We start from the raw sequence: 19,664 nt of genomic DNA on the forward strand, positions 1-19,664 counted from the left end.
AACCAGGCCCGCTGCGCGCCACGGGGAGGGGCCTCGATCCGGTCGCTGCGCCGAGTTAAAGTTTTCCTGGGGGCACCCAGATTTTTTTGGGGGGGGCGACGACGACACAAAGGAAGTGGTTTAAAACTCCAGGATGAACTGGAACCTTCCCTGCAGGCTTTTAAAAGATACTTTGAACAGAGTGTTTCCAGCCCTTGAACTCCGAGGGCTGCTTAGAAGATCCTACGTGCTGCTTTTGGATTCTCTTAGAGCAGTTTCTTTTACCAGTTTTTTCAAAAGATATTTTTGTGCATCATGAGATTCTAAAAATATTTTACCCTCCGGTTTCCTACACGCTGTCCTTTTACCCACAACAGACATTTAAAAATTTCTGAAGCCACAATTTATTCAGACCGATTTTTAAATACAACACAGAATTCTTTCATGTTTCTCTACTAAGGTTTTTCAGATTTGGGTACTGGTTGGTGATATTCGGGAGAGAGAGAGAGAGAAAGGCCACGCTCTGATCGATGTTTGCACTGTGTGGAAGGCAAAGTTGGCAGGGGTGTTTTTCTAGGAAGTTGTGAACTCTCTTTCATTTGACTTTGAAAATATCTGATTACTTGGGCCAAGAGCTGGCTGAGAAGGGTTTTCTTGTATCCTGCTCGCTTATGAAAATTTGATATGGTGTTCACAGCATAAAAAACAAATCAGATGGGAAGGGCTACTGTGAACAAAGTTCCCTAGTTTGTATACAAGTTAAAAGAAATTGCCATTTAGGACTTTCTTTTATTTAGAACTGGAGTGAATAGATTATCATTGTCCCCCACCCCCACCCCCCTAGTCTTGACCTGAGCTTTTAGTTGGAAAATTAAGTGTTTAGGAAGGCCACACCTTCTCAACTTGCTAATTAGTTCCTTCCACCTTAGAAAGGTGTCTTCCTTCTTTTGTTGCCCTCTCCAAAGCCCAGCTCTTACTAGTGTTTGATTGTTTTTGTTGGGAAATTTGACTTCACTATTCAGCAGAGTGTGTTTTCTTTCTGTGGAGCTTTTTGCTTTGGAAGGTTTTTTTTTTTTTTTTTTTGGTTGGGGGGAGCTTTGGAAGAGATGCATAAATACATGAAGTGGAATTGAATTTCCTTTATGTCTTATTCTTGTAGATGTTTTATTCTTTTAGAAGTTGAATAGGTAATTTTTGTACGTTGCCATGGAGATGTTTATGTCATTTCAGGTATACACACCTGTTTGGACAGAAGGCTTAGGTTTTAAATAAAGAATTGTGTGTGAAGAAAGTATACTTTTGATCAATTTGTTTCTGGAACTGCACCTAGTGTTCTTACCATAGACCTATAAATAGACCTACAGAATACTTTTGAGAAACACATGCATCTTAGTTTCTTAACTGCCAATAATTTGGAATACTTACCCCAGTTTCTCTAGTTCTTGTTACTGTACTATCAAAAACTTAATTATCTTTAAAAACCAAGACAAAACCTGCAACAGATATGTCCTGGAAGGTCATTTCACAATGAAAGTTATTTGAGGGGTTTTGTTGGTTGCTTGATTTTGGTTTATGTGGTAGATAGGCAATTTTTTATATATAATTTTTTGTCACTACTGGGGATTGAACCTAGGACTTTGTATATGTTGCTGGTTAAGTGTTCTACCACTGGACAACATCCCCCTAATGATGAAGTAAATAGATTTGGTTCTGAGTGCCTTGTAAGCTTTCAAAACTTATCCTGAAAGTTTACACCTTGACTAGGCTTTAGGGCTCTCAGAGAGGGGAGGTGACACAGGCAAGGAGGGAAGAGTAGACTCCACCCCCCTCCCCACACTTTAAATCTCCCAAATTCATGTTACAGGAGATCTCTACACCCCCCCAGAAACTACTCAATGCTGAAGCCTTTCAACGTGGTTCCAGACACTTTGGAAGCACCATGGATGGGTTTTGTGATCAGCAAGTCCCTTTTATGGTCCCAGGGGTGAGTTGGTGCCTGTGCCGTTTTGTCCTGGATCTCCTTGTGTTGAGTCCTCCCCTTCCTTCCTGGAGAAGAGGGTGGACTCCCTCTGCACCTTCTTTCCTGCATTTGAACCTTCATTTGTTGGCTTCTTTCAGAAATCTCGGTCAGAGGAATGTAGAGGACGACCTGTGATTGACAGAAAGAGGAAGTTTTTGGACACGGATCTGGCTCACGATTCTGAAGGTAGTGGCTCTTTCCCTGTGTGCTGTGGCTTCCTCAGATCACCAATGTGCAACCTGCTTTCTCCTTGCCACAAGAAGTATCCTCATGCTGAGTCTTCTTTTTTTTTTTTTTTTTTTTTTTAAATTCCAGAGTTGTTCCAGGATCTTAGTCAACTTCAAGAGGCTTGGTTAGCTGAAGGCAAGTTTCTTTACTATGCCATTCTCCATGTAAAACATTTTACTGTGCCTTTCAGTAAAACCCAAAGATCTAAAACAGGAATCTCTTTTTCAGCTCAAGTTCCTGACGATGAACAATTTGTCCCAGATTTCCAGTCTGATAACTGTAAGTACCTTTCTGTTGCTGACATATTTGTTCTGAAATTGTTTAGTCTTGGATAGGTCCCATATAGAATATGTTCTTCTTCGATAGCCAGAGGATTTTGGACAGTGGTATACATGTATTTTAATAGTTTCTGGTTCTGTTGAGGCAAGGTGTATTCAATATAATTTCAATAAAACTTCTTTTTACCTTAAAAGCTTGAACTCCAGAATTTTTAGTTTACCATCTTTGATTTTGTGTCAGTTGTCTGCTTTTTTAAAACAAAATTATGAGTTTTAGATTTATTGGGGGTGTGTGTAACCTGTGTTGATACTCGCAGAGACCAGAAGAGAGTGTCAGATCCTCAGGAATTACAGGTGGTCATGAGTGGCCTTTTGTGGGTGCTGGGAACCAAACTCAGGTTTGCTCTAGAAGAGCAGCAAGTGCTCTCAACTGGTGAGCCATCAGCCTACCTGTTTACTGATCATACATTTTTTCTTTTTTCTAAAACCTTCTTTGTGGGTTTGTTTTATAAATGTAGTCTTTGGGATGGGGATGGAGCTCAGTGGTATAGTACTTGCCTCACATGTGCCAGGGTTCCAAGTCCAGTCACTAGCGTTGCAAAAAAGTTATACTTTAGGCAAAGCCAGTGATGAGTCTGACCTTTTTCTTCATTTGGAAGTTAAGGCCCATACTTAATGGAAAATTCCTGTTGATTGTGGTTCCACCTAACATGTCCATTTTGTTTCTCCTAAGCTAATGAAGGGTGGTCACAGAATGATTTGATACGCTCTTATTTGTCATGTGGTTGTTATGATGTCACTGTTGAGAAGAGTAAAAAAGCCTTTTTCTTCATCGTTCCTGAAAATGATAACTGCAGGGAGAAGTTCCCCCATGGTTCCTGGTGCTGGCAGAGCATAGGTACCTTTTCCCTGTCCTCAGTACATTTGGGGGCTTTATGGTCCAAGGACAAAGCTGGCTGATGAAATTGGAGCAGCACGGGGCTGCTCTCAGAGCATTAGTCACTGGCGAACGAGCAGGTTTAAGAGCGGGCTGGAGAACGCCGCCTCTCTTGAGAGTTGCATCATAGAGAAATTCGTGTCTCTTAGTCATAGTTTATAATAGCAAGCACCTGAGCCAGCCTGGGGTTTGATTTCTCATTTTGCACCAACAGATTCTTCATAGCTTTGTTTTATCTCTGGGGTGTATGTATGCATGTGTGTGTAAAAATGCCACCGGGGGAGAGAGTATCTGGGTCTCTAAAAGAGCGGGGTGTTCTAAATCTATTAGATAAAAGAACAGAGGTACCAGCTAAGCATTCTGTAATGATAGGCCTCGTGTTCAAGGCAGAATGCCATGAAACTTGAAAAGGGAATAGGCTGCAACCCATAGATGAATGGCTACCTTAGCTTTGTCACAGCTTGCCGTGGAGAGTGTCTATACAAAAGGAAATGCTTATTATTGCCCTTTGATTGCTTTCAAGTGATTGGGAATGTGCCATTGAAAGGCTAAATAGAGATAACCCATGGGGGTGGGGGGGGGCAGTGACAAAATCTCCTCCTTATTTCTGTCTTGACAGTTTGGCCCTGCCTTTCCAGTTCTTACCCAGAGCAGGGTGAGCTGCAGTCTGCCTGGGAGGTGGCTTTCATAGCAGAGGTTCTTTAAAACGCTTTTATTATGGTTTGTTTCTGGTTTGTTTCTCTGAGTTAAAAGGGAGGTGAGACAGCTGAACTCTGATTGATTGCATGCATTGCCTGACAGAGGAGGAGGGTGTCAGCGAGAAGGGTTTTTATCTGCAGAGATTCTTATCTGTAGGAATAGGCTAAAGCAAAGAAATCAATAAATGTGTCTTGGTGCTCTAGAAATAATTTCTGGTCGACAGATAGAATGTTCTAGCTTCCTTAATTAAAATACCCCACCTTAAGTGCAGGTGCTTTTGGGGCTGTCCCTGCCCACCAAATATGATTGGGGGGGTTGTTCGTTGTTGTTGATTTGTTTTGTCTGTTTGCTTTTTGTCAGGACTGTTTAAGGTTGAGCTTGTCTGTATTTTAAGGGTAAAATAGATGGTCTGGTAGCTTAAAAAGCCTTGGGACATTAATAATTTTGTTCCAACTCTTTCTGAGGTAGAGCTTGGGGAAGGGTGGAGTCGAATAGATTGACCTGCCCTGAGTGTTGAGGCAAGAGCCCCAGTGTGGCTTGGGGAGCCTGGAACCCTTCATTCATGTTGCTGTGTGTGATTGCAGTTCAGGTTCAGACTGGCAAGGGATGGGTCAGGGAGGAGGAGGGGGCTGATGGAGCCCAGCTGCCCTTGGACTGGATACCTTGAGCACTTTCCATAGCCTGGTGTAAAGAACCAGCTTACCCATCGTCTTTTGTAATAGTCACGTGGAAACGGTTTGTTGTTGTTTCTTGTTTTAAAAACAATATAGGCTCAGTTTCTAAAAGATTATGTAAGTCTTCCAGATTTGGGTACCTTGTCTGTAAATGTGATTTAAAAGAAGGGAACCCATTGTAAGTTGAACAGAAATGCCTAGCTTACCTCTAGTGGTGCAGATTGTGTCTCTGTCTCATGAGTACATACTCCTGCGCTCGAACACATAAATGGGGCACAGCTTTCTTACGGTGGTTAGATGATAATGTGTTGGGATTGGTTCTCTCTTTTCACCCTGTGTGTGCGTCATCAGGCTTGATGACAAGCGCCTTTATCCTCTGAGCCATCTTGCTAGCTCCTTGTTGGAAATTTTAAAAATTAAAATCAAGAGAACAGAAAGTGCATCCTTCTGTATGTACTGGCTCTCAACCTTCCTAACGCTGTGACCCTTTAATACAGTTCCTCATGTTGTGTTGACTGCAACCATAAGGTTATTTTCATTGCTACTTCATGACTGTAATTTTGGTACTGTTAGGAATCATAATGTAAATATCTGGTATGCAGAATATCTGATATGTGACCCCCTAAGGGATTGAGACCCACAGGTTGAGAATTGCTCTAGAGCCTAGGAGCACTGCCTGTGTGCCCCCACCCCCAATAATCCCTTGGTATTGAGAAGTGACTTGAAGATCCAAGGTTGTTTGAGCTGGAAATCCCATGTAGAGATAGTCTGAGAAAAACCAACATGTAGTTTGGGTGTAAATGGGAAGAATTCAGTGAAATGAACAGTTTTTAATCCTTTCAGAAAGCTGCCGTCCTGTTACCAGCCTGCTCAGGTGGGTCAGGACTCGATGTTTAAGGTTCAGGAGGTGACTTCCAGGAAAGTGAGGGAGGTGGCTAGCCATCCTGTCCACACCTCAGAAAAGGCTGTCTTACAGATTGGGACATAGAGAGCTCCCATTTAGGACTTGGCAGAGATGTAAAACAGAAATACTGTAACAACTGACACAGTCCCTTAAAGATGCATCGTTATAAAGAAATGGAAAACTGCATGATGAGAAAGAAAGAGAGAGTAGAGAGGAGAGAGAAGTGAGTATGTCACAGGCTACATGTTACAACAGACAATGGGCTTTGGGTTCTCTGTGGGTCTCTCCACCCCTTTCCTAAGTATTTCCACAGAATTAAGTCAAAGCCACAGGTTCTATTGGAACTGGAGGATTTAGGGACTTTGATGTGGGGGTGAGAAGCTGCTGAGCTCATTTCTCTAAGCTGACTTCCTGGGTACTAATGTGTGTTTTTAAATGTTTCAATTCTGGTCTTTTTTAAACAACTCACTTGCTTCAGTGGTGGCATTGTGAATCCATCCATCCATCCAGCAGCTTGAGTAACTGGACTAGTTAATGCTGAGAAGGAATGACAAAGCTCACTGTAACCCTGTACCAAATACAGTTTACAAAATGGTCTTAAAATCTGAATGGCTCCATTTTCCCCTTGAGTTCTCTTTTAAATCTGTGTTTGAGGGAAAAAAAAAAAAAAAAGGAATGACTTCAGGAAGTACGAGTAATTTCCCAAGGACCAGCTAATTAACTGTTAAAATCAGCTTTTCCTAAGTTCAGTGCAGTAGGTAGCTAAGACACAGAGTTAATGGTTGTGTTAGCCCTGGAGCCACAAACAGCAGATACAGTGGTGACACGGGGGCCTTTCTGAGGAGAACACAGTTCTAGCCGTGGGTTGTGGGAGGGGGTGCTTGGAGCAGCCCTAACTCTGAAATGAGGCCACTTGTTGTACAAGGACCCTAGATTTGTTGTTGGAAGATAAGGAAGAAAATATAGGTGACTTAGGAAGAGGAGACTTCGTTGAGTCAGGGCTATTTGTGTGCTTCTCAGGTGGTGCTAGAACTCAAGGGAGAGAAGAAAAGAAAGCTGATGAAAAGGTGTGAGGAAAAACATGATTATTTGGCCTCAGACTTTAAAGGCATTGTTGCTAGCCTGTTGTAGCAGACGGGGCCCTCAGTGATTAGTGGTCATTCCTGGTTCCATACTGATGGCATCCTGAGAACCGCTAGTGACCCAAGACCGTTGCTCTAAACAAGAGCCATAGGGTCAAGTTAGGCATATTTAAAATGGTGGTGGTTCTCTAACTCTTCTCCAATAAAGCCTGGAAGCCTCTCCAGTCCTTTGTATTTGGTAAGAAGCCTTGAGAAGGGGAATTAATCTGTCTGCCAGGCAGATCAGTCATGTAGGTGCCAGAAGTAACAATCCTGGCATACATCAAGAACTCCCCATTAGGTCCCTGCTCTCCAGCATCCTTTGGTTTTATGAGATGAAGATACAGGAACTGGAAAGCTGAGAGTCCATGCTGTCTGCTGTTTCTTCTGTCTCATAGTATCATGATTGTGTTACCAGCCCCAGAAAAGAATATTCCTGGGGGTGAGGCAGATTTGGGTGTGTGAGAGACAGTCAGCTGCTGCATTTCTGGAGTTTGAATGGTGGCGAAGAAGCAGCCTCACTGACTTCCCCATCTTGGGCATACTCTGCCCTTGAGCAGCTTGGGCCCCATCTGTGCCCTGGCACTCACAGCTTCTCCATTTGGAATCCAGGGAGCTCAGAGTCTCGTCATGTTGCGGCTCCCAGCTTTTGGATGGGTGCCAGGTGTGCTGATGCCATTACCGGATTAGGTTGGTTTTTTAAAAATTCATTTTGTGAACTCATCAGGCTCCTTTGACAGGGGCTTTGGTCGTCACCATCGTCCCTTCTCTAGGCTTCTTTTAAAAGAATGGTCCCTGCTTCGGGCTTGGAATGAGTGTGTGTGGGGGGCGTAAGTCATCACTTTGAAGTCCATTTGGGGGTCTGGCACATAAGATGACAGTGAACTGGTACCAGGTTCAGGCCTTACTGGGGATGAGCCGCACCCCAAAGGCCCCACCCAGAAAACAACTGAGGCTCCCTCTAAGAGAATGAGGGAGTTAGAATTGCTGCAGAGGGTAGAAGATTTTTAGAGCAGGCTAAGGTCTGGGCCAGGACTTACCTCAGAAACAGGTAAGGCCTTTTGGGAATTTGATAATGAGAAAGGTCTCCAAGAAATGGGGAGGGGTAGTCAGTGAGAAGCAGTAAGCGTAAGACTTTTGAAAATAAGTCTGGTATGAAGAAAGCGGCCTACAATCTCAAAGTGATCTCATTCGATTTTCCTGAAGAAGTATACTTTCCTTGAAATCAAGTTTGGTTGACAGCTGTGCTCCCTCCATTCAACCTTGGGGTAATTACTGAGCATTTAGAGAGAGAGAGAGAAAAAAAAAAAACCTAAGACACCAAACCAGTTTTTAGCCTTGTACCCTCTGAAGTCTTGAAAGATTTTATCTTCCCACTCCAGATCTGCGCAATCTTCCCTTTTGCTGCCGGGGCATCCAGGAGGATGTGCTAAACCCTTCGGGCCACTCAGAAGCCAAGAAATTGTTGAAATTCCTAATGTCTCCCAAGTCCCTCTGCCCTGGGGAGGAAGCAGTGGGGCTCCCCTTCTTGGCTACCAGGGGAAAGTCTGGGGGAAAGTCTGGCTAGGCAAGCTCTCAGAGACAGAGTTGGCCCTTAATATAAATCAGGGCAGTAGAAAGATACATCCCCTGGAAGCAACAGTGATATAGTAAATGGACAGACGGAGGCCGAGTAGTCCTGCTATTCCTTTGCCCCTTTGCCTGAGGGCACTTCTGAACAACATCTCAGTCACTTAGCCTTGCAGATTTCAGCAATAATCCTAGCCATTTGGGTCCTAGGGAGGGTGCAGACCCAGCCAGCGCCCCCTACTGCGTCTGAATTTCTTACATAAACACAGCACACTGGGCGAGCAAGCTTCTCTGTGGCGACAGCTGAGCCATGGGCATTAGTAGTAGGTCTGTCCCAGCTAGCTGAGCTTCAGACTCCCCCTCTTGTCTGAATGGAGCATTCCAAATTGGTTGTGAATGGAGGGCGGGGCCCACTGGCAGACTTTTTCAATGAATAACCAGACCCCATTGTGCAGCCTGTGGAAAAACAACCAACTCCAACAACGCTGTGACTGTTAGAAATATGCGTGTGATTGGCAGCTTGGAGAGCCTCCAGAATTAGTTTCCTTTGGCCTGCTAACTGCTCCCTGCTCTCCAAGCCTGAGCTTAATGGGGTATGAATTTTCTTTTAAGGGCTGTCTTTTAACTCTCTCCCTACCAGGCTGATGACCTGGGCTTCGAGGACGAGTTACAGTGGATCCCTGTCCTTGCTCCTTGCTTTGCCTGACATTTTCTAGTGTAGCTTCCCCAGAAAGACTTGATCTGAGCGTGTCAGCCTTTTATCTCCTCTGGGGCTGTGGCGTTATTTCTCCCCAGAAGGTGGCTGCCCTCTTCCAGCCTCTGTTCTTTACCCCAGCTCTGGAGGATAGGTGTTGGCAAGGCTAGGGCAGGTATTTCTTGCTTTTAGGCTTTCATAGGCCCCAATAAAACTGTACACACTCTACCCCTTGGCCTCTCTTTTGTTTCATTTGTCCATACTCAAAAAGTGTTACTTTACAATGGTGTTTCCCAAACTTCTGTACTTAGCTACAGGCTACTCTACCCTCACTGTGGCTTCGCTGCTTCCCAAACACCAATGAAAGGGTTGGCCTCTCCAATTAAATACCCAGGGAGTACTAAGAAGAACTCTGCCTTGGAACAACTCCAAAGCCAAAGGAACCCCCCTTATGCAGGAAGTACTCTGCTTTAGGGGGTACCCAGCTCAATAGTATATACATCCTTAAATATCCTCCAGCATCTTGGCTAACAGCCAGCTCCTAGAACACTCCCAAAGAGCAAGCTAGGCTAGCTCAGCATTGTAGGACACACACTGGGAGGGCAAAACTTAACTACTAATGGTGGGTGTGGTTTCCGCAGGCTTTAAAATGCTCTTCTGAGTGTTTGCTTTTTGTCCTCACAACTGAAATAAAGTTGTTTATTTTTTGTCATAAGAGCTTTTTATCCCAAGTATTTTGCTGGAAGTTGACCTTGCAAGGGTCCCTCTCCCCCTTTTCCTAGGAGAATAGACCTGGGTAGATTGTCCTTTGCCACAGTTGAAACCTGTCAGGAGGTGACCCTAGTTTTTTGTTGTCTGGAGGTTGCTGATGCCACCCCCCTACCCTCCCACTGAGGGCATCAACATTTGTTTTGTTTTGTTGTTGTTTTTTTTTGGTTTTTTGGTTTTTCGAGACAGGGTTTCTCTGTGTAGCTTTGGAGCCTATCCTGGCACTGGCTTTGGAGACAAGGCTAGCCTCGAACTCACAAAGATCCGCCTGCCACTGCCTCCTGAGTGCTGGGATTAAAGGTGTGCACCACCAATGCCGGGTGACATCAACATTTTAACTGCAGTCCTGGAAATACTTTGCAATTCCCAAGGGTCACTTATATACACCAAAGAGGGGTGGGTGTGTCCTGCCAGCTAGCTCCCGAATAATGACATGGAGACTTACTATTATAAAAGCTCAGCCTATAGGCTTGTTTCTAACTAGCTCTTATAACTTAAATTAACCCATTTGCATTAATCTACATTCTATCACATGGCCTTACTTCTCTTCCATCTTATACCTCTTGTTCTCCCTGTGGCTAGTGACTCTGCCTTTACTCTTCCCAGAGTCCTCTTTTGCTCAGGAAGTTCCACCTAACCTCTTCCTGCCTAGCTATTGGCCATCCAGCTCTTTATTAAACCAATCAGAAGGTGCCTTGGCAAAGACACATCTTCACAGTGTAAACAAACATTCCCCAACATAAGTGTCTCTTGTACATAGTCGCCCTCAGTAAAGTCCAATTCTGGAGTCTTCCCGAATTTCCTAATTTGAATCTTAATGGAAAACAGTTGAATGGAGATAACTGCCCCCGTTACTCAAATACCCTTGACCTCTTCAGATTGTCCTCAGGTCCTCTGTCACCCTTTTCCTTCCTCTGCAGCCGCAGAATTTTATTTCTTTAGTGAAGTTGTTAAAGCAGTATGTGGGATTTCAACCTGTCCTTCATTTTTATGAATATTAGCCCCAATCCCTGCTTGCCATTCTCCATTCCTGTTCACATTGAGAATTTTCTTTTAGTCTCCAAGTACTTCCAACAGTGGAGAAGTCCTATAATGTTTTGATATGTTCCTCAGCCATGGAACCTCTGCATGGCTCAGTAGTACCTGGTTATATACTTAGCACACAAACAGTGTATCTGTTCCATTCTGTCCCCAACCCATCTCCTGGTGCTGGCCTCCCGACAGAAGGCAACAAAGGATCCAAAGCCTGTGTTCCATTGATGGCTATTTCTTATTTCCTGTTAACTCTTTTGGATGCATGTAGTAACGTGTTTGCTGGTGGTCTAGATTCACCAGCCGATTTTCTACCTCCAAGAAAATCTGCATGTGTTGGAGGGCAGGCCCAGCATAGGTGCCCAATGCCCTACCTATAGGAGAAGGTGTCAAGTGACACAAAGGAATGGATCCCAAAATTTGGGTTTTCTCCTGTCAGACTTCAAAGGTGAATTTTAAATACAAAGTTGAAGAGTTTGCAAAGGCCTTAAGGCATTCCAAATATTTTTAATGTTACTTTCTTGTTGTTTGTTTTATTGAGACAGGGTCTCTCTACATAGCCTGTTTTTAATATTTCTAACATTTTACTTTGTGTCAGTTTAGATGAGAACCATGTAAAGTGAGAAAAAAATTGTTGAGACAGTAAAGCTTAAAGGTTCAAGCCAAAGGTTCAGTTTGAAATTCGCCCACTCCCCTACCCCCCACCCCGCCACCCCCCACCCCATGCTCCATGTCTGTTTACCCTGCTGAGGCACTGTACTGTGAGCAGCTTGTGGTCAGAGTAGTTATGCTGCTGTCTCCACTCAGCCACACTATAGCCCGGAGAGCAAGACGTTCTTTAGGCCTCTTATTCTGTTGTATCTCATACTGGTAGAGGATGAATATTAATATTCTGGGCATAGTTGCTAAGAAAAGTAGTAAAATAGTCTGCAGGACATTCAGATCCTCCTTGCATGATCAAACTAATCAGTCACAATGTTACTCTATAAACACTCTTAACTGGGTGGCTGGGCTGTGTTTTAAGTCCAGAAGCTTGCCTTGGTTTTCCCTAGAGTTGACTCTGTCCAAGTGGACAAGCCCTTTCCTTGACTATTAAAGGGCTTTGGCTTTTTTTGGTTTGGTTTGGTTTTGGTCTGTATGTTCTAGTAGATAAATTCTCACTCAGGAAAACTTACTCTGCACAAAGTATTTCTTAAAAGATTTTTATTTTTTAGGTGTGTGTGTGTGTGTGTGTGTGTGTGTGTGTGTGTGTGTGTATGTATGTATGTATGTATGTATGTATGTATGTGGAGGCCAAAGGAAGGCTTGGGATCCCCTGGATCTAAAGGGACGGGAGGCTGTGTACCTCTTGACTTAGGTGCTGGGAACCATGTTTAGATTATTTGGAAGAGCAGCAAGTACTCAACTAGGGCCTTCTCTCCAGCCCCTGGAGTAAGAGACCCCATAGCATGATGTCTGCGTCTCTGTTCTACCTCTTTTCCACCCTTCATTTCTAACTTTCGGGTTTGAGGTCTCTGGACTGCCTCTCTGAGAATGCTCAAGCACCAGTCCAGGATTGTTGACATACACAAACACGTCCTCTGCCGAAAAGGAACCACACAGATCCAAGCTGCTGAAGTGTGGTGATGAAGGAATCTGAAACTAGTTCACCTGGGTCAAAAAGAAAAAGTGTTATCATTGGCTTTGGCAATTGTGGTCCTTGTCATCCAGTTTCCTTCCTTATTTGATAACAGGTTTTCTGTTTGTAATTATAAACAATATAATTTGATATCAAGCGCCAGAGGCAGCTGTTCGGTGTTACACTCACCGTTTGTGAGTCAAGAGGTGCCTGATTTGCTACCTATGCCCATGGTGGACTTCCGAGACCAGCTTTGGAGAGAAGAAGAGGGGGGGCTTTGGTTAATACAATGAATCTTTCCATTTTAGCTATGCTTTCTTTGAAAACCACCATCATTGTTAGTACTGACTGAGTCAAAGAAAGGACAAAGCCAGTGTTCCCAGATCCATGGCAACCTTTAATAGATGGCCTCAGACAAGACTTGCCAGTTTTTCTACCTTCGCTCCTATACCTACTGAACCCAGAGTCTCACACATGGAAGACAAGTCCTGTATCACTGAACTGTAGCTTAGCCCCTAATCCAAGATTTTTTTTTTTTTTTTTTTTTTTTTTTTTTTTCTCAAATGGAGTCTCCAGGCTGGTCTGGAAGTAGTAAGCTCAAGCGATACTCTGATCTCAACTTCCTCTGTAGTGAGACCACAGGTCCATGGCAACATACCCTTTGAAGAGAGGTCTGAAATTGGCCAGTCTGTGTGTCTGCATGTACAGCCCAGTAACTCCAATTCTTCTAGATTTCTCTTATCCCTTGGAGGCAACTTCCAGTCTCATGCAACAGATGAGGTAGAGAGTCTTGAGGACCAATGTTGATCTTCCCAGCCAGGCTTTTCCCTTCTCTCTCTGGTTTCTTCAGAACATGGAGTTATGTGTCCTTGGCCACATTTCTTGCTTTCTAAAGGGGGAAGCTTTGCGATTCCCCTGGAGACACCAGTTTCCCTGGTCAGCTGTATTGTCCCCTCTGATGGGTTGCACATTACACAATGGTCTCCTAAGTTGACAGTCCAGGGCAGCATTTAGTTTTTTACCTTCTGGGTTTGATGATTTAATTACAGGATATCAGGTGCTCCAGCCAGCCACTAGATATTTTATCGTCAAGTTGAGCCTACCAGGAACAACCTCTAAGCTGCCTCTCCTCCCCTATTTATATGCAATTAAGAGCTAAAATAAACATAGTTCCCGGAATGTACCAGCACTCATCTAAAGCCCCTTGTCTTGTCAATGTCCCTACCCAATTTCAAAGAAATTGAAATTGCTTTGTGAGAGTGAAGCCCCCAGTTTCATCTCAACCCTGCTTTGACCTGTGAGTTAAATGGAATTCTAACCCAGAGCCCCCAAGGTGCCTTAAAAACTAGACAGACTTCTCCGTTGAATCAGTCTCTTGCCTCATGTAATTGTGCATACTTATGGAAACAGTAAGACCATAAGATAGTATAACATGACCTCCACACAAACCAAAGTTAGAAATGCTGTCCACAGCCCATGTGCACTCTTGTCATCAAAGCTTTACTCTGTACCCATCCAGCATGTCCCTAGAGGAAGCATGCCTCCCCTGCAAGCCCAACACATCGTGCATGGTACAGCTTAGAACCGCTGTGTTGGTCCATGGAGTCCACAACCTAAGTCTAAGTTCATCAGAGATAAAGATATTAAGAGGAAGGTTTTCACAGCATGGTGTCTTTGTCTTACCCTATCTGTGGTATCTTTGACTGCTAAGCAGAGTAGAGGAAGGTCTATGAGCTGTGAATTCCCGTGCCTTGGGAGAGAGACCCTACCCCAGGCAGCTTCATGGAACTACCTCAGAATTTCAGAGCTCAGTTTTTAGATCAGCTCAGTTTTCGTCTTCAAATTCTAACTCTTGCATTTGGAGACCGTGGGTGTCCATTTTCAGAGCTCTTAGGCAGTCTTCCACTGTCTTAGTGGGATGGTATCCCTACCATCCCACTAAGATCAGAGTAGCCTCCCTGTTCCCTCCCCCACACCTCCACACTCTTTCAAGGTCCCTAGCATTTTTAGGTAGTTCACCATCAAGATTCCTGAGCTTATACCCCCAAAATGCTGCCCCCAAAGGCCCTAGTTCTTGAATTTCCAAAACCGTGATACAATGCCATATGTTCTTTTGAACAGGGTCCACACTCTTCCATTACTCAGTTCCTGCTGTAGCAAGATCCAGCTCTGATGTCTTTGGTTATTTCCCTCTGGTTGACCCCCCCCCCTCAGCTAGTTTTTTGTTTGTTGTTTCTTTTTTTTTTTTTCTTTTTTTTTTTACCTTTACCCTCAGTCGTATGTGGGTCCTGTCTGTACCTGTATCGCCCTGGCCGTTTGTTGCCTTTCCCCATGGTGTATGGCATGGTTTTACTTATTTTTTTTTTTAAGTTAATTAATTTTTCTTCTCTCACATTACATCCAGACAGCAGCCTCCTGTCTTCCCAGTCCCTCCCCTCACTTCCTCCCTCCCCCAGATTTAGCTCTCCTCTGTCAAAGCCTTTCTTAAGCTGATTATATTACCTGGTTTCAAGGTCTGAATCCTGACATCTTTGTTTTTTCTCTGAGTTCTAATTGCTGCAGCTGTTTCTGCTGACTGTAACAGAGAGACCTGACTCCTGAAGTCCAGTGTCCCGGGAACTAGCTTTATTGGGTCCTGCTTTGGCTGTGGTGTTATTTATTGTAGAGAGCGGTGCTGGCCTTACGACAAGGCCTTCTGTTCCTCATGGTGGGTCCTACATCATGAGATCCTGAACCCTAGCACCAGGGTGACAGTCCTGTGGTCCTCGATGAAGTGACATTCAAGACAAATAACCCATCTGGCCATGGTGACAGACACTCATAATGTCAGCATTGAAGGGGCAGGTGTTGGAGGATCACAGATAATTTGAGGCTAGTCTTGTCCAAACAGGCCAACCAAGACTGCATAGTGAGACTGTTACGGGGAGGAAGATGGGGACGGAGAGAAACATACAGAGACTGTGGATATCCAGTACTAACCAACACTAACACCACTCATACCACCACCATGGTTCATCACCATTCTAAATTACTGAGTAATGCTGCCAGTCCCGAAGCAGCCTTCCCCAGTGCACAGAGATTGCAAATTCTATCCCATAGCAGAAGCTGTGCTTTCTTGGGACAAATGTTATCTGTCCTTGTAGCTTAATAAGACTGCAGTACGAGCTTCTCTAAAACCTCAGCCCCTATGTGGCATATGCCCATCCCCGGTGCTGGCTGTACCAGGGGATTGTCCTGTCTCCTGTTGTATGGAGAAATTTAGTGCCATACCAGGATCCTACTGGCTGCCCTTGTTTGCTATGAAGCAAATATTTCCTAAGCTGGCATGCTTTTTGGTTTGCGGGTGTGTGAGACAGAATCTCGTTGTGTAGAACTTCCTGGCCTGGAACTCATTGTGTAGCCCAGGCTGTCCCCAATTCGCACAAACTTTCTTGCCTCGGCTTCCCATGTGCTGAAGTTATATAGGCATAAATCACCATGCTCAGCTCAGCATACTTTCATTTTTTACATTTATTATTTATTTATTTTGGTTCTTCAAGAAGGGAACTAACTTATTCTGTAGACCAGGCTGGCCTTGAACACAGAGATCCACCTGCCTCTGTCTTCCTGAATGCTGGGATTAAAGATGTGCACCACCACCATCTGGCTATACTTTCATTTTTAAGTACAATTTAGGTCTTTGGCTTCAGGTCTTTTTCTGATCCCCCAGCCTGGTGCATAGGGTGGGCTAACCAGAGTCCTCAGACATGCTTAAGCCCCAAGGTCCCCCTCTTTGCTCTTCTCCTGGTCTGGGCCCTGATTGGCCTTTATGAGCAGAGGGGAAGGGAGGGGTGTGGCAGCTACTTGGGAAGGGACTGAAGAGAACTTCAAGGAAGATATTTCAAATTTTCCAAGTCTTTTTAATTGTCACAGTCTGTTGATGGCTGCTTTGTGCTCCCTTGAGGACTGTGGGCATGAATCTAATGAGCTGTCCAGCTGGTCTGGTGATGCCGAAAGTCTGTTGTGTGTATATATATATTCCCAAGGAGAGGAAATTCTCTCTGTTCCCCACCCCCCAAGAATGCTCTGGGTTGGACATATGCTTTAGTTCCTGCTCTATGTGGTTCCATATGTGTGTGAGATGACTGATAGGTTTTATTTCAGTCATTCTCTACTCTGCAGCAGGGCAGCAGAGAGTAGCTGTGACAGTGGCGGTTTTCATCTTGCCCTCTCTAGGATGTTTGCCTTAAGTTTTCTAAGTGGGTCAGAGCCAACAAAATGTTTGAAAAGCACAGTCTTAAGCATTAGGATGCGACCGACATTTGCTCTTGTGTGACTTTAGATCCCCAAGGTCATCCTCTGCTGGTGGTTTGGTAACTGGCCCAAAACTGATTTTCTTCCTGTGAACATGGGTGGCCTTCAGGGTTTTTTGTGTGTCCCCTCCCATGTTGGTGTGGGTATGCATGTGTGCAGGTGTCCATTTCACATTGGTGAGAAAAGAGTTCAGCATGAGCTGTCTTCTCTATGGCTTGCCACCTTACTTATTTTTTTTTTTTGAGACAGGGTCTCTCACTGAAAAAGCTGGACCTCATCAGCTGGCTAGATCTGGGATTACAGATGCGTACAGCCATGCCTGGCTTCCTAAGTGGGTGCTGGGGGTCTGAACTCAGGTTCCTCACAGTGGCACAGCAAGCATTTTTCTTAATGAGCTGTCTCCGTGTCTCCAGGTTCCAAGTTCTTTATTTTTGACCTGTTAGGCAAAAGATCCGTTCTGTCCCCTTGGCTGAAAAATAGAAGATACTTGTTTTCATGATTTATTTTTAAAAGCAGACCACTACATTTTTACATTTGTTTCATTGCATCTTCTTTTTTTTTGTGGAATCATTGAGAAGCAGGTTGTAAAATCTGACATTTCACCTCCAAATACTTCAGTAGTGTACATTTCTAAAAATTAGGGAAATTCTTCTCTATAGTCTAAGGAAAGTATTGAGGTCCTGTTTTGAATTCTGCAGTTGTCCCCGAGGATTTTTCTTGTTGTTAATATTGACATTGCTTCTGATTGAGAACGCATACTCACCTACCCACTGTATTTGTGCATATGCTTCATTTGGTGACTATTCAACCTGTAACAGTCTCCATGATTTGTTTTATTTTTGAGACAGGGTCTCATGTATCTTAGTCTGATTCTCCATACTCCTCCCACCTATATTTTCCCCCCATAACACCGAATTTTTTTAAAGATAGGGTCTTGCTATGTATCATAGACTGGCCTCAAGTTCATGATCCTGCTGTCTCAGTCTCCCTAGTGCTAGGATTGCAGGTGTGTGCCGCCTGGGAGTGTTGTAAGTTGCTGACCCATTTTAAAGATATATTTAAAAAGAGTGTGTAGAAGTGAAATCAGCATGTGAAAATGCTAGTCTCCGGCTTGGAAATCCCCTATCCTGTTGATCCTGTCGCTTGCACTCATGTTATTGTAAAAAAAAGAGTAACATCAAATATTGGTAATCATATCAAGAAGAGCTTGTGCATGCTTGAGGAGAAGTCTTTTGGGAAACTCAATATGGATTTTAGCACGAGGTTGAGGACATTGCTCAGCTTGCTGTGCAAGCATGAGACCTGAGTTCAAATCTCCAGCACCCAAGTGAAAGCCACGTGTGACTGTGTGTGCCTGTAATCCCAGTCCTGAGGGGATGGAGACTTGTTGGCTGCCAGTCTAGCTGCAGATTCAATGAGTGAGTCTATCTCAAAGGAACAAGGCCGAGAATAACGGAGCAGTACCCCCAGTATCCACCTCTGGCTGTCCCATGGGGGACACTGATCTTTAATTTTTATTAGTGCTTTACAGGAATCTCTTACTAGATTTTTTTTAGGTAATTGATATTTCTGTTGCTATTAATTTTCATTGCATTTTAATTGTCTTGGGAGGAACATGCCATGACAGCTTTTGGGAGTTGGGTTTCTTCTACCATATGGTTCTTGGGGGTCAAATTCAGGTTTTGGGGCTTGTTGGAAGATACCCACTGAGCCTTTTCACTGGCCTAAATGTATTTTCTTTAATTTTTATTGAATTTATTCATTTTTATGTATAAAGTTTTTGCAGGTGGATTTTTCCATCCCATCAGCCAGCTCCCACACAGAGACTTATTACTAATTATAAATTCTCAGCTGATAGCTTAGGCTTATTACTAATTAGCTCTTAGAATTTAAATCAACCCATATTTCTTACCTATGTTTTACCACATGGATCTGTCCCTTTCCTCTGCTTGACATGTTCATCTTCTGGGGCTCCTGGCAGCTTCCCCCTTCTTCATCCCAGAGCTCTCTCCCTGTCAGCCACTCCTGCCTAACCTCTTCCTGCCTAGCTGTTGACCATTTAGCTCTTTATTAAACCAATGAGAGCAACACATCTTCACAGTGTACAAAAAGACTGTTCCACAACATGTTTTGCCTGCTTGTATGTATGAGTACCACATTCGTTGGTGCTCTTGGAGGTCAGAAGAGGGCATTGAGTCCCCAGAAACTGGAATTACAGAAGGTTGTGAACCACCATGTGGGTGCTGGGAATCAGACCCAGGTCCTCTGCAAGAGGACCAAGTGCTTTTAACAACAGAAACACCTCTCTCTAGCCCCCTAAATACATTTTCTTATTTCATATTACTTTGGTTACTAGATGTAGATGGAGTTCTTCTTGTATATATTGATGTTGTAATAAATGACCATGCCAGATCAGCCTATTAATTTTTATTCTTTGTGGGTATATGTATGTTTTCATTGTTCTCATCCAGCCCATCCATGAAGAATGTCACTTTAGTTCTTTTCTGATGCCTCTGTGTGTGGGGTTTTTGTTATTTTCCTTTCCTCCATTGTTGAGGACCACCTGGTTTGTTTATTAATCCTGTGCCCCTTTTGAGGTGTTTCCCATTCTGATATGATAAAAAGCTACGAGGTTAAGTTGGTTGATAGGTAAATACAGTATCTAAATTTAAAATAGTATTATGGTAGGCTCTGAGACAGTGCTGTACTTTTTAATGTATGCCCGGATGTGGGCTTAATTAAAGTTACTGTCTAATTTTTTTCTGTCTGTATTTGGGCCTAGATCTTTACTAGACATCTTGTGGTTAAATAGGAACCTGGAGAGTGGACTCAGTGTGTTCTTGACTCAGA

General features: G+C 43.8%; 1 protein-coding gene across 2 annotated transcripts in view; it reads left to right on the top strand.

Moving 5' to 3' along the window:
• Etv5 (ETS variant transcription factor 5) overlaps positions 1–19,664 on the top strand; it is a 60,599-nt gene that overhangs the window by 1,165 nt on the left and 39,770 nt on the right. For both annotated transcript variants that reach the window (XM_027412995.2, XM_027412996.2), the window contains exons 2-5: positions 1,844–1,963; positions 2,098–2,185; positions 2,315–2,362; positions 2,456–2,506. In XM_027412995.2, coding sequence (XP_027268796.1) covers positions 1,919–1,963; positions 2,098–2,185; positions 2,315–2,362; positions 2,456–2,506 — 232 coding nt within the window. In that variant the 5' untranslated portion in view covers positions 1,844–1,918. The remainder of the gene's footprint in view (positions 1–1,843; positions 1,964–2,097; positions 2,186–2,314; positions 2,363–2,455; positions 2,507–19,664) is intronic.

This window comes from Cricetulus griseus, chromosome 4, assembly GCF_003668045.3.
Source record: "Cricetulus griseus strain 17A/GY chromosome 4, alternate assembly CriGri-PICRH-1.0, whole genome shotgun sequence".
NCBI lineage: Eukaryota > Metazoa > Chordata > Mammalia > Rodentia > Cricetidae > Cricetulus > Cricetulus griseus.